This window comes from Camelus bactrianus, chromosome 20 (genome assembly GCF_048773025.1).
Source record: "Camelus bactrianus isolate YW-2024 breed Bactrian camel chromosome 20, ASM4877302v1, whole genome shotgun sequence".
Classification (NCBI taxonomy): Eukaryota; Metazoa; Chordata; class Mammalia; order Artiodactyla; family Camelidae; genus Camelus; species Camelus bactrianus.
In genome coordinates this window covers 8,485,772-8,501,371 of record NC_133558.1, presented here as the reverse complement: position 1 = coordinate 8,501,371, position 15,600 = coordinate 8,485,772, and the positions used below count along the sequence as shown (strand labels likewise).

General features: G+C 51.0%; 1 protein-coding gene across 6 annotated transcripts in view; it reads right to left on the bottom strand.

Annotated features, from left to right (window-relative positions):
- PHACTR1 (phosphatase and actin regulator 1) overlaps positions 1-15,600 on the bottom strand; it is a 440,363-nt gene that overhangs the window by 3,232 nt on the left and 421,531 nt on the right. For all 6 annotated transcript variants that reach the window (XM_010945711.3, XM_045509595.2, XM_074348117.1 and 3 more), the window contains 4 exons: positions 11,608-11,663; positions 6,894-6,955; positions 2,403-2,543; positions 665-741 (listed from right to left, as the gene is read on the bottom strand). In XM_010945711.3, the coding sequence (XP_010944013.1) occupies positions 665-741; positions 2,403-2,543; positions 6,894-6,955; positions 11,608-11,663 (336 nt within the window). The remainder of the gene's footprint in view (positions 1-664; positions 742-2,402; positions 2,544-6,893; positions 6,956-11,607; positions 11,664-15,600) is intronic.

The window sequence follows — 15,600 nt, the reverse complement described above, 5'->3', positions numbered from 1 at the left end:
CCTCCACCAGACCCTTCAAGAACATGAGGCCCAGCCAGTTCACCTTTGGTTTCGGAGTAGTTTGATCAGGAACTCCTGGGGACCCCCAGCCCATGCTCGGACTCAGCGGCGAGGTAGAAACACCAACCTGGTGTCTGAGTCAGGCGCTGTTTCTCCAGACATTCACCAGAGGAGAGGGTCGGAAGGATTAAGTCAGTGGCTCTGTCACTAACTAGCCCTGTGACCTTGTGCCAGCCCCTTACATCTCTCTGGGCTTCAGCCCCACCAAGTGTCCTCACACAGGACGGTCTGGGAGAATGGCGTGGCGTCACCGCCGTGAACCCACTTGGACGAGCCACGTGGGTTTGGTATTTTGCCCAAGTTGGGTCTCGGCTGACTGGCTGTTAGTTGGCAATGATCTTTTCTCCTCAGCTTAAGTTTTCCTAAAAACACACTGCGGGGCTAGCACTTTTCAGAGCTTTAGTCTGAGTTAAAAACTAGGCTTTGAAAAGGTGGCCTAGACTGCTCCTCCTCCCAGTTTCGGCGACTGCAGTGGAACCCCATGCTGACCTTGTCCCCCACGGCACCCATCACACCACCTGTCCTCCAGAAGCAGCTGGGAGAGTCGAGTTTGGGAGTAAATATATTCTGAGGGGGAAAAAAAAAAACCCCAGCTGCTACTAACCTTGTTAAATGTCTACTCAATTCGTGAACTTCCATTTCAGTGCTTTTAAATTCATTGAGCTCCTTTCGAATGGCAGCCTGGAAGGGAGAGAGCCGTGAGTGTGCAGAGGAGACAGACAGACAGGCGCTCACCTCTTAGCTTATTCCTAACAGTATTTTCTTTCTTCGACAAAGCCACTCAAGTGCGGAAAATGGCTTCTCTCACCGGGAGGAAAGGAATCACCGGGGCGATCTTTTAGAACCTGCGAGGCATCCCCTCCCCTAAATCCAAGTTGCTAGACCTGTTCCATCTGGGCGCCCAGAGGGCCTGTCCACCTGCCCCACACTCCTGGGGCCCAAGTACACATGGAAAGGTCAGCCTCTTGTCTTCCTTAGGTAAATCTAAGGTCCCAGAGGCGCAGTGATGCCTCAGGATGGCTCCTTCCAGAGGAGGTGGATCCAACGCCCCAGCCAAATTAAGGTGCGGGGTTACGGCCAGCTTCTGCCTTGCCCTTTGACTTACGAAGCCTCTGCTCTTTTACAGCTCTATTGGTGATGTAGTTCACCCTCGAGGGTAGAGTATGTTTTAAATTCCCTCAACTATGCACGAGATAAACTTGCATGACCTACGGTGAGACGCTCAGAGTGGCTGCAGCGAGGGGGCTGGGCTGGTCCTCAGACCACAAAGTGGAGTGTGGGGCACTGGAGCAGGAGCATGTCTGGAGGGGAAGAAAACCTCATTCCTTCCTTGGGGGCTGACATTTTAAACATGTGCCCTTTCCCATAGCTCTGAGGTGGACATTTGCTTTGATGGGAAGCCATCAACGCGCCGCAAGTCTGAGGATGGAAAAGCCTTTGTGTAGGGTCAGAGTGGCTCCCGCCAGGGAGGGCAGGCACTGGGGTTTAAGTGGCGGCAGCAGGGGGCTCTGCTTCCCCAGCAGCCTTTGAGGAACTGGAGATGCTCCTGCCCACCAGCCACTGAGAACCTGAGCACGTGGGTGTGGAGGTGGCCTAGACTTCCCCTTGACATCGGCTGGTTCCCGCCTCCTGGTCCGCAGGTGCACTGCAGTGGGTGTGTAAACAAGAAAGCGAGGCCACGGTCCTTCCTCTGGTCACATCTACAGGACACAACTGCCCCGGGGACTGGGCCATGAAGGGAGGAGGGGAGTGCCGTGTTGGCAGAGGAGAGCAGAGGCTTCCATAGATCAAGATCTGGGTGAGGAGAGAAGGGTGGACCCACCCCAACAGGAGGCTGTTTCTGGGAGACATGTCCAGCCTCACCAAATACAGAAGCAAGTTCCCCGGGCTCACCCCCAGCCAGAGGCTGGGCTGGAGGGACCTCCTGTGTCATGGCAGGAAGTCACTGGCCGGGGAAGGATGGGGCAGAGGCAGGGCTCTAGGAGATGGTCCCTGATGTACCCCAGTGTCTCCTTACTGTCACTCGCACATTGGACATATTGTCTCACACTTTAAAAAAAGGCCCTGGCCCTTCAGGTCCTTGTGGTGACAGGACTGGGGACAAATGAGCCCCAAGCAGAGGTCCACGCGCTGATGGATGGACAAAAGTGTGTGTCCTGTGCCTTCCTGAGAGCCGTGGAGAATCAGTGGCCTCTGCACACTGTCTGGGGCCCATGGGGAAGGGGTGGGGAAGCAGCCCGCCCAGCAGGGGCCTCGCGCCCCGGGACCGACTGTGACCAGCTCTGCTGCTGGGAGAGCAAGCCCCCAGGCATGGGGACCGCCACCCTCCTCGCCCCTCTTACTTTGTCAGCAGCGGTGAGGCGGGTCCAGGGCTTGTCGGCCCTGCGGTCGTAGTCCTGAGCGTCTGCCACCTCTACGTAGTCGCTGAAGCGGATGAGGATCTTGCGCTCCCGGAGTTCTTCCACGGTGGGCCTTTGGCTGAGCTGCGGGAGGGAGGGAGCAGTCAGCCAGGGCGGTGCAGGCCACGTGGCCCCTCTGAGACTTCAAAGGTGTGGGAAGGCCACCGACTCATCACACACAAGGGAGGGCCCCAGCGGGGAACATGGACTCCTGACCCCCGGCCCCGGGACCTCCCCAGGACTCTGAGAAGGAGCTTTACTATCTCATGAGCCAGCTCCAGGCCTGTTCAGATGGACAGCCAGGCTGTCTCTTTCTTAAGCACACTGCAGTGTCTTGGTCTTGACAAGCAGTTTGTCTTTCCTTGTGGGCAAGGATTTTCCCACATCTGTCCTGTCTCTCCCATCAGGTGACAGAAACCTTACACAGTGGCTCTGTATTGTTTTGGATTTGTGAGTCCACCTCTGCGTGTCAAAGGTAGTGCTGTCCGCAAGGTGGATTTGTAATCTTTTATGTTTTTTTGACACACACACAGTGTACGTGCAAACAGTACACAAACTCTAGGGTGTGCAGGAATGGGAATATGTTGATTTACGAGATCAAATGAAAGGGGGGTCCACACACACAGCAGGCCATGTTGTTGCCAAGGGAGACTCGCAATGGGCCGTTAGGATGGGTTCGCGGTGAAGGAGTGAAACGAGTGAATTATTTAACCCTCTCCCGGTGTAGCCCACTGGCACCCCTCCTTCCTTTGAGCTTTAACAACATAAGGCTGACGTTTCTATTATCCCTTCCTGTCACCAGGCTTATTTCTTCTGGAGCAGCACAGGGGCTCTCTCTCTAGGATGCTGTCAACTCATGTTCAACCGATGTTCTTTAAAAGCAATTTTTCCTCCAAGCCCTAGACTGTATTTAATTCTATTAAAAGAAGATGCAGTCAGCCAGAATCTTACCACAAAGGCCTATAAAACAAACACACGCAAGTGAATGCAAACCACCCTGGCTGTTTTGACTCTGTGTCGTGCAGCTGCCATGCACCTTTGGCTGGTGCCAGAATGTTCCAACTTGCTGCCAACTGGCCAACAACGGAAGAGCATAATTAGGTGACGGCCTGGCTGGTGCTGCATAGGATGATGACAGGTACAAGGCTCTGACAGGACCAGCGCAGCCTGCAGCTCTGCCCTGGCCAAGGGTGGGAAGATCTGGGGGCCAGAGGCCTCCTGGGCTGTGGAACTTGCCCCCTTTGTCTAGACTCCGTGCAGCCCCCCTCACAGTGGGTCCAGTCTGTCCTGAGGTGGCCCTGGTTTTCCAGGGATGGGACATTTTAGCATCAGTGGTGGCCTGTCACAGGGAACCAGAGGTTTCCCAGCCTCCATGGCTGGGGCTGCTGTGAACAAAAATGGTGGTCCAGCCTGACTCCCAGCTGCCAGTGCAGGGAGCTCTGCGCCATCGTCACACCCACGCAGGCGGCCACCAAACACCACGAAGATTAAGGACTCCTGCTCCAAGCCCCAGTTTGTGCTTCTAAGTACCAGTGAAGTTACCCTGGGCTGTCGGACAAACAGCACTCTTATTCTAAGTGTGCCATGACATAAGAAAGGTGGTTAAGCACAGTCTCTAATTTAGATTTCTGGAAATCATGACTTGGATTTTACAAATAGCCTGTCCATGGTAGAGTCTGGACTGAACAGAAAACTAGAGGTTGGCCCTGCGGGTGAGGGGCTATGTTTCATGCCTGAATCCCATGGGGACCTTAGACACAACCTCTCCAAATCAAGATGGGACTGTGCCCAGGTACTACCAGGGAGTGAGTGAGGAGGGCAGCAACTGCTTCCGCTGGGAGCATCTCCGACTAACAACTGCCCAGACTCTGCCGTGAGCGTGGGCTCCTGCCCGGCCACATGGGGCTCAGGAGATGTGCCTTTGGCTCACAGCTGGCTGTTGTCCTTGGGGCACTTGAACCCGAGGTACTTCCTCGGATGCTAAGGAAATAATCTTTGCAGCCAAAGTTGGTTTTCTGCGGATGAGGGCTGGAAGAAGGGGTAGGGTGTAGAGGTTGACAGCGTTATTTTTCAATCTATGGCACCACTATCATCACTGGTAACCAAATACTCAAACAGAAGGGTAAGGTGGGACCCAAAGTTTGCTGTTAATACAACCTGACCCGGATGCATGTCTTCCCTTCCTTGCTTCCATCCATCCGCCTCCCTCCCTTCTTCCCATCCATCCATCCGGCTAGCGTTTTTTTGGAGGGAAGTGGGAGGCAGACTAATATAAGACAAAGCATATAATTTTTAGGTTGGTCTCAATTTGGCTGAAGAAAATGACTGGTCCGTTGCTATCAGTATTCGCTACAGTTTCATTTTCCTCAGTGCCTTAAAATTAACTAGAACGTAGATAGAACGGAATTGAGGAAATCCTCGGGCTGAGGGGAAGGAGGCGAAAGGCAGTCACCATCGCTGGCATCTGGTCTTGCTGAGATAAAGGCTCACGAGGAGCAGAACTCGCCCAGAGCCAGGAGGTGGTGTGGATTCTCTGCCTGCTGGCTGGCTCCACATCTCTGCTGACAACACCTGATGTGAAAGCTGCATCCGGTCTCTCCCTTATAAACAGTTATCCCTTCGTTCAAGCTCATTATTTCTTATTCGCCAAGCCAGGCCCAGGGGAGGGCAAACACTGAAATTACAAGGCCATTTTCCTGAGAGAAGGAAGGAGAGGCAACGAGTAGGAGGAAGAGGCATTTACCTTGTCTTGATGACTTGCAAAAACTATGGGTGTTTGGAGGTACCCACCCCTAGCATCACCCCTCCTAGAGGAGATGTGTGTGGGAGGAGACCCTCTTCTCTCACCCCCTCCTGCCAAATCATTCAGTCAAGCTGCCCCCTGAAAATCATACACTCTTTTTTTTTAAATGGAGGTTCTAGGTATTGAACCCAGGACCTCTTGCATGCTAAGCATTCGCTCTACCACTGAGCTATATCTTCTCTCCAAAATTATATACTATTTTTAAAGAGATGAGAATTAAGTGCACGTCCAAATCTTTTCCTATTACTAGTTTTTAGCAAGAAACCCTAAAGGTTAGGAGAATTTTGGGGTCCCAGCAATCAACGGCAATGAATTTTATGAAAATCAGATGAAACATTTATTTCTGAAATGTCTAGACCTTTCTGTGTCAGACGTGACAGGTTGTCACCAGTCTCCTTTTGATTAGAACAATCTAACGCACCTCCCCTGGTCCTCCTCACTGCTCTGGCTCATGAAAAGGGATGCCTGATGTCAAAGGTTAGGTCGCCTTAAGGATGTTAAGAGTCAGACTTGGACTGGAGTGGGGGCACCTGGCGGAAGTGAGGTTCCTTAACTCTTGTTCTGGTTTCCCACCGGGGGCCCCAGCCTGTTGCTGGCCTGCCAGGCCCTTGTTTCTCCTGCTTCTCTCAACTGGGGTGGCATTTGGCTTGTCACCAGATGTTTGGGATGCTCCGAGGGAGATAAAGTGTTGAGAAACACAAATCATCACCTCAATAATTGGTATGATATTTTAGGATCTCTGAATTTCTTCCTTTGCATAATATTTCCAGGGAGAAAAATCCATTAATAAACTTTTAAAAGATTAATTTTAATGGGTCTCTTAACTGTCTCTAAGCTTTGAGTATCCTTCTCTCAAGATGGTCACTGTAGGAGGCTGATTAAAAACACTAGTCAGGCAGAATACAGCATTTTATCTTACGTGTCATCAATTAATTACATTTGTCAACATCACCCAAGTAAGAATTTATTATTAAAGGCGCCACTTGTAGGATTAGATCCACTTGGTTCTACACCACATTTCCAAACCATCTATTTTGGGGGTTAAAAGTACACAAAAATTCTAGCTTTCTGCCTTTTATCTTTATCTAAGTGCTTCTCAAATATCTTCATTAGCTTTATCAGTACTTTTGGTCAGTACTTTTGGCATCTTCCTAATTCAGTACTTCAAACTGGATTTAGCATGAGAAACTAAATAGTCCTTAGGTAATAGGTTATGAACAGTATTAAAAGAGACAAGGAAAACATACCTTCCCAGGCTCATAGCAAATAACAGATACTTGAACTATTGATTCTGATGATGAATTTCCAACTGCTTGATGGGCTTAGAGTGAATTTTTTAAAAATAAATATTCACTGTAACTGCAGATACAAGGCACCTGACATTAAGTTGCTTGGGGGTAGGTCAGTGTCACAAAATCTAGCAACACAGGATGTCACCATCCAAAAGGACTGAGGGTCATGAAGCTGACTTGACCTCTGTCCTCTGGAGAGGCCAGAGAGTTGTGTGCTCCGACACCCGAGGAGGGGGACCATTGACGTCACTTCCAAGGGCAGCTGCAAGGCCAACACAGAGCGCAGGAGTGGGGTCGGTCACCCCCTCCCCTCCCAGCTCAGCACAGAGAACGTCTTACCTTTCGAGTTAACCTCCTCTTGATTTCTCTTTTCTCCTCTTGTTCCTCTTGTTCATTCCGAGCTGAAACACACACAAGAGACGCTTCTGACGTTGGTAAGCAGTGTCGTGCTCAGGTGCCCCCTCTGAACCTCTGCGGGTTCTAGGCCAAGCACCTACAGTTTGAAAAGGCAGGGAGAGTTCCCATCCCTTACCTTGGCCAGCCTTCTGCCTGTGGGGACACTTTCCAAACTGCCTGCACTGTTTCAAACTGGTGGTGAGCAGGTTGACCTTACTTTGTTTTCTTTATGTCACACGGGGTTTTGAGTCTCCAGGCAGAAATGCTGGGTTGAGGGAGTGGGGCCACAAGACACAAAGAGGTAGGTCCTAAAAGAGTGGGTGCTGTCCGCAGTGACACGGGCATCTGGGGATTGGTGGGGCTCCCTTCTCTGGGTAAGACCTGGGCCTCACTCAGTGCTGCCTCGAACCTCACAGCGACTCACTGTGACGTGGCCCTCGTATCTGGTGCCCTGCGCAGATGGAGCAGAAGACAGGCCCCGCGGGGGCACCTGCCACCCGCTGCAGAAACAAAACGGGGGCCAGCTGACGCCAAACACGAGGGTGGAAGTTCAAAATGCTCACCTTTTGCAAGCCCTGATTCCATTAATTCTTTGAATCTTCCAAGGAGTCCACAGAGCATGTGTGAGGCCACAGTGTGGGAGACAACTGCCTGCATTTGGACTTTTGAGGAGTGTCTCAGGCGAGCAGACTTCAGAGCTTAACTGTTCTCAGCTTCCTCTGTGGGGTGACTGACTCGTCAGGTGTGTAAAGCACTGGAGGTGAGAGGGTCTGGGGACGGGAGCGGAGGCGCAGAGGGCAGAGGGTGGGTATATTTAAGTCGCTGGATGGCCTTCGGGGCATCACTTTCCTTCTGGGCTTTGGAATGGAACCTTGGATGCCAGCATGCCATTGTCTAGCTTGCACACAATCATGAAAGTCAACCTGGGTCCAACGCCTCTGCTTCTCGTCTACTGAGCTGAGAACGGCATTTGTGAGCAGACACCACTCCGCGCTGGTTTTGGTACAGGCTGTACCAAAGAGGGCCCAGGGCACTTAATCCCTCGCTTTGAAATCACTGTTGTAAATGATGTTCCAATAACTCCCTTAACTTATCGTGTCAGCGTGCCCTCACCGTTCCATCGACTCAGTATAGGACAGATCTTTAAAAGAGGGACCCCTGTGCCTAGAAGTGGGGTCCCCCCGCCCCTCCTTGCCAGCCCAACAGCAGCAACCATGACCACAGCCAACTCATACCGCAGGTGGCATCACCTCCCGCTAGAAGGAATGATGGTGCTTCAGAGCAGGACGCGGGCCCTCGAGTGATGCCCCCAGGGGCACAGTTTGGCTACTGTGACTGCCTGTGGGGATCAGGGTCTTATACGAGGGCAGCACCTGAAATGCCCACAGCCTGCTGTGGGCCAGGGCCACTGGAGGCCTCTGCTGCACGCTCCACAGTGCCCCAGACCCCACGAACTCCTTCCTTTGAACTTAAAAGGTCCTCCCTCCCAGAGTTCCTTTCATAAATGTGTGAATATCCCTTGGATAAAAGCCTATTAAATTGGTCAGTCATTAATATCTTAGCATGAACTAACAGAGATACGCTGGGAGGCAGACAGCCAGACCCAGGAGAAGGGAGCCCCCAGACAGCCACGTTTGCAGGCGGGAGGGAGAACGAAAGGAAAGGTCTAGGGAGGATGCTGAACGCCCAGGAGGCAGCTCCAGGGCACTGGGTTAAAATGCACAGACTCACAGAACATTAGGGCCAGGAGGGGCCTGAGAGACCACCTGGTCTACCGCCCTTGGTTTGGAAATAAGGCTATGAAAGCCCAGGGGAGTGGAGCAGTCGGCCACACGCTCCGTGGCTAATTAGTTAGACAAACAGCACAGCTCTTTTTTCCCGCTGGAACACACTGCCTCTCCCCCCCGCCACATTTTGCCTGGGACCAGCCCTCCTTCTCATTACAGGTTACTGGCCTCAGACTCCAGGCGGGGCCTCCCCATCCTACAGGACCCCTTCCAAGCTGTGGAGGTCGGTATCCTGCGATAGAGCATGGAGCTGCCCTCTCCTGCATGTGTCCCTGAGGTCCCTCTGAGGAGTGGAGGCCCCAACTATCACCTATGGAATCAATACCTTTAGTTCAAAGCCATTTACAAACCCAAGGTCATGAATTCTCAGGCACTGGGTACGGAGGCAACCCCATTGGGCAAGGGGGAGGGAGACCAGGAGAGGGCCAGAAGTCATCACCTGCTGCCACCATCAGAGGCTCATTATGTGCTCAGACCTGCACAGTGTCTCACTGGCTGCTGAACAGAGCAAGTGCTGCCTACAGGGCCGGGCAGCCTGGGGCTGGAAGGTGGGCCGGGCTCTCAAAGCCCCACCGCCCAGCCTTTCCGCCTCTGCCTACCTCTCTCCTGCCCCTTAGAGGGGTGGTTCATCCTGTGATTTAGAGCCCAATTAACCTGAGACTACATCAATGGAGGCTGTTTTCTGAGACCACTAAACATTTCTTGTTTAACAATCACAATAGATTTAAAACAGAAAGAAAAACATATTTAGGAAAACAAAGTTCCAGAATGCAGGGGTGCAAAAAAAAAAAAAAAGAACCAACAAGAAAAATGAGCTCATTTCCATAAAGCTCTGAAACTCTGGAATGATGTCCCTGTTTGAATTTGGTCAGATGGTTCTTCAATCTGCACCTACTTGGATAGGACAAGGAGGAAGAGGGAACAGAATGAAAGGGAACCGGTGGGAACATTCTTAAAAGCCCTCTGCTCCCCTGAATCTGAGCCCCCAAGCTTACTAGATGCAAGGAATGGTCTCTGAGACCCAAGCATCTTTCTGGAGGGCGGGAACAACCTAACTCCAAGGACCGGCCCGGAGTCTCCCACGGATCCGGGTGAGCCAGACGTGGGAGCCGGCGCCTTCAGGAAGCCAGGTGAGCAGGGGTTCTGGGCCATCTCTTTCCGACGCCCTTGCCCTTGCAGAGAGAAGTGCCGTCTTCTGAAACCTGAGCAAGTCCCCAGAAGGTTTTAGCTCCTTCACGTCTGAGAGTCAGCTCAGGGGCCACAAGCACCGCGCGGCCCCATCGCTAAACTGTCCAGAGGTTCCTACCGAAGACAGCGGGTCCGTGTGAGGCACGCGTGGGGCTGGGGGTGAAGCCGCAGGGAAAGAAGGAAGCACGGCCACCTGATTTCTCTTTTTAGGAATAAACAGTCACTTCCTATTTTTCCTTCTCTAACGGTGGAAAGCTGATAGCCCGGCAGGTACCAGGATGGGGCAGAAAGGGAGACGCCACAGACACCAAACGCTTCCCCGACCAGGAGCACCTCCTGCAAGAGTTCTAACTCTGTTTCACAGCCTGTTAAACCTTTATAGACTTAAAGCCCCCCCCCCCCCCCCCCCCCCGTTAGAAAGCGTGTAATCCTACACACAGCTTCCTAGAGATCTGGAAATGGGAGGTGCCCGGAGAGCTGAGGGGGGCCAACGCTGAGGGCGACCTCCGCTGAGAGGTGCGGGGGCGGCCTGCGCAGGGGCGGGTTGCTGGGGCGGGCGGCGCGGCGCGGTGCTCTGGGGGGCTGTGGGCCCCGCACCTCCCCGACGGCCTTCCTGGTGCCACGCCACGGCTCCTCACCCTCAGCGAGCCATCTGATGCCGACCAAGTCACAGGCCACAACGAGAAAGGGGAGAAAAGTAAAATCAAGAACGCCTGGGTTTAGTCTAAGTGGAAATACCCAGCCACGCAGCCCGAGGCCTCACGTGACTGGCGCGCGTGTGTGCGGGTCTGTGCTCACGTGCGCAACACAGCAGCTCTGTGAAACTGCGTAGCTTCTGTTTCTCTTTTCTGGAGAGAAATTAGAAAGGGATGGGTGTGTGGGGAGAAAGGGTCGTGAATTAACTTAAAAATATTATCTGTTGACCATCTGAGAGCGGTGCTGGTCACAGTGTGGCAATGATGGAACTGACATGGACAGACAGGTTCTTTTTAATGACTGCCTTTCTCCCCCTAAATTGGGGCATACCAGTGTCCATGAGATTTCTTTCAGTATTTTTTAAATATACATTTTAAGCACCAAATGGATTTTCTGGACCTATTCAAATATCTCTGTGTTCTGACCCAAACCAGAGGCCCGTTAATTTTTTTCTGCCCGCAAATAGAGTGACAGCGAGTGTTTTTCTGACTGAGAGCGTGGGGAGGCACACCAGCGGCCAGCTGTGGGAGCCCTGAGCCAGGACATGAGATTGTCACCTGCAAATGCCTTCTTAAGACTTTAACGCTCAGTGAGGAGGCATTTTATCAACAGCAGCCAGCGGCCATGGAAAGCTGTGTTTTCTGGTCCCAGTTTTCAAATGGCTACTTGCCTTCTTTTAGCCATCAGTATAGCATTTGCAATTTCTAAGCCAATTTGGGTTTCAAGGTGACCCCAACCCTCATTTAATAATAAGTCCTCTCTCTCAAATGTTTCAGCCTCTGCAGACCTCGAGCCCCTCGTGAACTTAGTGGATTCAGATTTGCTTTTTCTGTTCTGGATTTTCTAGCACACGGGGATAAAGGCTCCACCACCAGATTCTCAGTCATTTCCACACGAGCACACGGAAGAAACCTCGTGGCCTCCAATCAAACAACAACCAAAGCCACCGCAAAGCACCAGCACTTGCCGTGGGCTCAGTCACTTACGTTTCAAAATGTTCCTCTGCTCCAACTCCTCTGCAGTTGGCCTCTGGCTCAGTCGCCTGCGGAAAAAATCCAGGAAAAGTTTTTGGACCATATCATACCCTCCTCGGGTCATTAAGCTCCCCGGCCGTCGGAGATACATGAGACTGGGTTGGTGGCTGGAGTTCTTGTTCCATCCTGTGCTCTGAAGGACTGACTCTCACCACCAACGCCTCCTCAGTTCCTCAATTTCAACCCCAGGAAAGGCACCGACGTGATGTCATGTGCAGCTGACCCTCCCCCTTCCTCGGCCCCTCCCCAGCCCTGCAGGCAAGCGGACTCTTCCCACAGAAGTCCCTTTCTTTCGTTGCAGTGGCCTCCTAACTTAGGGAGCGTGGCCTCTGCCTTTCTCCCCCGACCCTGAGGCTAGAGCTTGCTTCTTGCCTTGTTTGTGCAGGCCCAGTTAGAACACAAAGAGGCTCGTGGCCCTAGGGAGACAGGAGAGAGCATGCCTGTCTGCAGAGAACAATAGCTGCTCTTCTGGTCCCCACCCATCGCCACCAAAGCCTTATTAGATGTGGGATGACAAATGGCCAGGAACAGGAATGACACTCCTGTTGCTGGCATGGAAGTATCCACAACAAGTGAACACCACAGCCAGGACGTGAACCTGGTATGCACAAGGGCAGGGGCGGGCACCACACAGTGACAAGTCGCCAGAGAAAGGGGACGGTGCCCAAGAGGGCCTGTGTCTTCTTAGATGCTTTTGTGGATCTGACTGCAAAGGTAAGGAACGCAAAAGCAAAAACAAACAAGTGGGACCGTATGATTCTTAAAAAGCTTCTGCACAGTGAAAGAAACAGCCATCAAAACAAAAAGGCAAACTACGGGATGGGAGGAGATAATTGCAAATCATATATCCAGTAAGGGGGTAATACCCGAAATATATAAGCAACAAATACAACTTAACAACAACAACAAAAAGAAACAACCGGATTAAAAAACGGGCAGAAGATCTGAATAAAGATATTTCCAAAGAGGACATATAAAATGGCCAATAGGCACAGAAAACGAGGTTCTACATCACTAAGTATCAAGATGCAAATCAGAACCACAATGAGATATCACCTCACACCTGTCAGAATGGCTATTATCAGGGAGAAAAAAGAAGTAACAAGTGTTGGTGGATGTGAAGAAAAGGGAACCCTCATACATTGTTGGTGGGGATGTAAATTGGTGCAGCCACTACGGAAAACAGTATGGAGATGCCTCAAAAAATTAAGAATACAACTACCATATGACCCAACCATTTCACTTCTGGAACAGGAAAACTCTAATTCAAAAAGACATTTGCACCCCCGTGTTCTCTGCACTATTATTTACAGCAGCCAAGATATGGAAGCTACCTCAGTGTCCACTGATGGATAAATGGATAAAGATGATGTGATAGATATACACAGCGGAATACTACTCAACCATAAAAAGGATGAAATCTTGCCATTTCCGACAACATGGGGGGACCCTGAAGGTATTATTCTGTGTGAGATAAACCAGACAGAGATAGTACATGATTTCACCATGTGGAATCTAAAGAACCCCTAACCTAACGAACAAAACAAAAACTCATAGGTACAGAGATCAGATTAGTGGTTACCAGGGGGGAAGAGAGTTTTGGGGGTGGGTGAAATGGGTCAACTGTATGGTGATGGGTGGTAATAGACTGGTGGTGATGATCACACTGTAGTGCATATAGATGTCAAATTATACTGCTGTACCCCTGAAACTCACATTAAAAAAAGGGGGAGAACTACATGCCCAGATGCAGGTCCAGGAATGGTCACAAGATGGGCCTCAGTGTCACAGAGACACCTGCATTTTTTTTTATAGAGACATTTTGTATTTTTGAGGCTCTTGGAAATTATTTAGCAACCCTGCAATTATTCAGCATTCTGCTTCCCCCACTGGGATGCGGTGTGTGTGAAATGAGCAAATTGTGGAAGGAGATGGAGGCTGCTCGGAATCCTCCAATGGGACTAAAGGGTAGAAAAGAGTGCCGTCCTGGCAACGGGTGGTAGCCCCTCCCCAAACACCGGCAGCTGGTGTCTACAGTCGGCAAGATGTTTACATCGTGGACTCTGAAGACAGACTGAGAGTGAAAATCAACAGTCCACAGAGTCATCAGATTGATAAGAACATGTTCACATTCATTACTCATTTTCTTCTCAGAACATCCCGTAAAGGCATTATTTACCCCTGCTGATAAGAGCCAGCTGTGTATTCGGAGATTCACAATCCTGGTTGTTCTAAATGTAAACTCAGCAGTCCTTGCGTCCTTTCTAAAGCTGCATTCTCAGACTGCAGGGGGAAACTTGTGGTTACTCGACTGAGCAAGCTGGTGTCATGGGTCTGGAATGCAGCTCCGGACTCCACTTAGAATGAGTGTCTTAGAGGCTCTGCCTCATCTTTCACTTTATTTTCCCCAGGAATACTGGTTTTTGTTTTGTTTTGGTGTTTTGTAGGGATGCAGAGCCCCCTTTATGGGACCATTTGGTAAAATCCAGGCTTTACACGAAGCTAAGGTTTGGAGCAGTAAGTTCTGAAGAAACCCTCCAGATTCAAGGTTGGAGCTTGCATCCCCGAAGTGGGGACAGCGGTTTGGAATCTCATGCCCAGAAGTGTCTGCAGGATGTTCGCTCACTGGCTTGTGCTCCTCGACTCCATGACCAGATGCGCCGCCTGGTTCTGGGCTGGCCTTTGTTTTTCTTATGGGTCATACTCAGACGGGACAAAACAAAGAATGACTGAACAATCACCAGAGAAAATTCTGTTAAGAAGGCAGACTTACCATCAGACACACGTAACTTCAAACGAGGCCCTGTATTTACGTTTCGTTTCTCCTGAAAGGGTCTGAGCACATGCAGGGTAATCATAGCTGTAAAACGGAGCCGAGCCCTCCTGCCTCCCGAAGGGTATGTGCTGTAAGTAGCTGTTTTGACTTTGAAAATGCGATTCGGCAGGAAAACGATATTGTGGCATGATGACAAAGCGCTAACAGCTCAGGAGTCAGGGAATCTGGGCTCAAACCCTGGCTCTGCTCTCAATCTGCTTTTCTTGGACAAGGTATTGGACCCGCTCAGCCCTACGTTTTTTCCTCTGCCAATAATAGGTAGTAATTTAACAAGCAAACGCTGATTTAATGCCTAAAATGTGCGGGCATGGTTCTAAGAGCTGCATGTATGTTAACTCATTTCATCTTCAGATCAGCCTCGTGAGGCAGGACGCTGGTCGCGTCATGGAAGCAGAGTAAGAAGATGGGTGTGGTCAGCGAAGAGAGCTGAGGGCAGCTGAGAGGTCAGACGGGGCCTGAAAGAACTGCCCCCCTGGGCTCATCCCTGGGGAAGTTATCAGTGACCTCCCCAGAGCTCTTTCCAGGGGGCGATGAGGACAGAAGCCAGGATGGCGTGGTTGGGAACAGGGGGAAGAAAAGGGACACCAGCAGCCTGGAGGACTCTTCCGGGAAGCCTGGCTTTGAAGGGGACGAGAGAGAACTGGTGGTGAAGGAGGCTCTGGGGAGATTCTTATTCTTCTGTGGGAGGAGACTGACCATGTTTAACGGGAAGAATCCAGATGCGGCGGTGGCGGTGGTGAGAAGCTAAGTATATTAGGAGGGAGAAGGCTCAACTGATGGTGTAGGAGTCCTGAGAAGGCAGGAGGGGTTGGGACTTAAGGGACAGAGAAGACTTTATCTTTCAAATGGAGGAGGGACAGCTCTTTACCGTGACAGGAGGATGCAGGAAAGAGGGTGTTGTACAGAGGTCTGTATGTTTGGTACTGGAATTAATAAGGGAGTTCCCAATGGATGGCTTTTACTTACTCTTTCAAAGTAGACTAGAAGAAAGATGACTTAAATTAGTTTAAAATACTATCTTTCCTTGTGGGATCTGCCTTTAAACAGAGCCAAATTCACCAAGAAAAGGGATAAAGCTGCAGAATTCTAGCCGTCAGAATTTTAGGGGA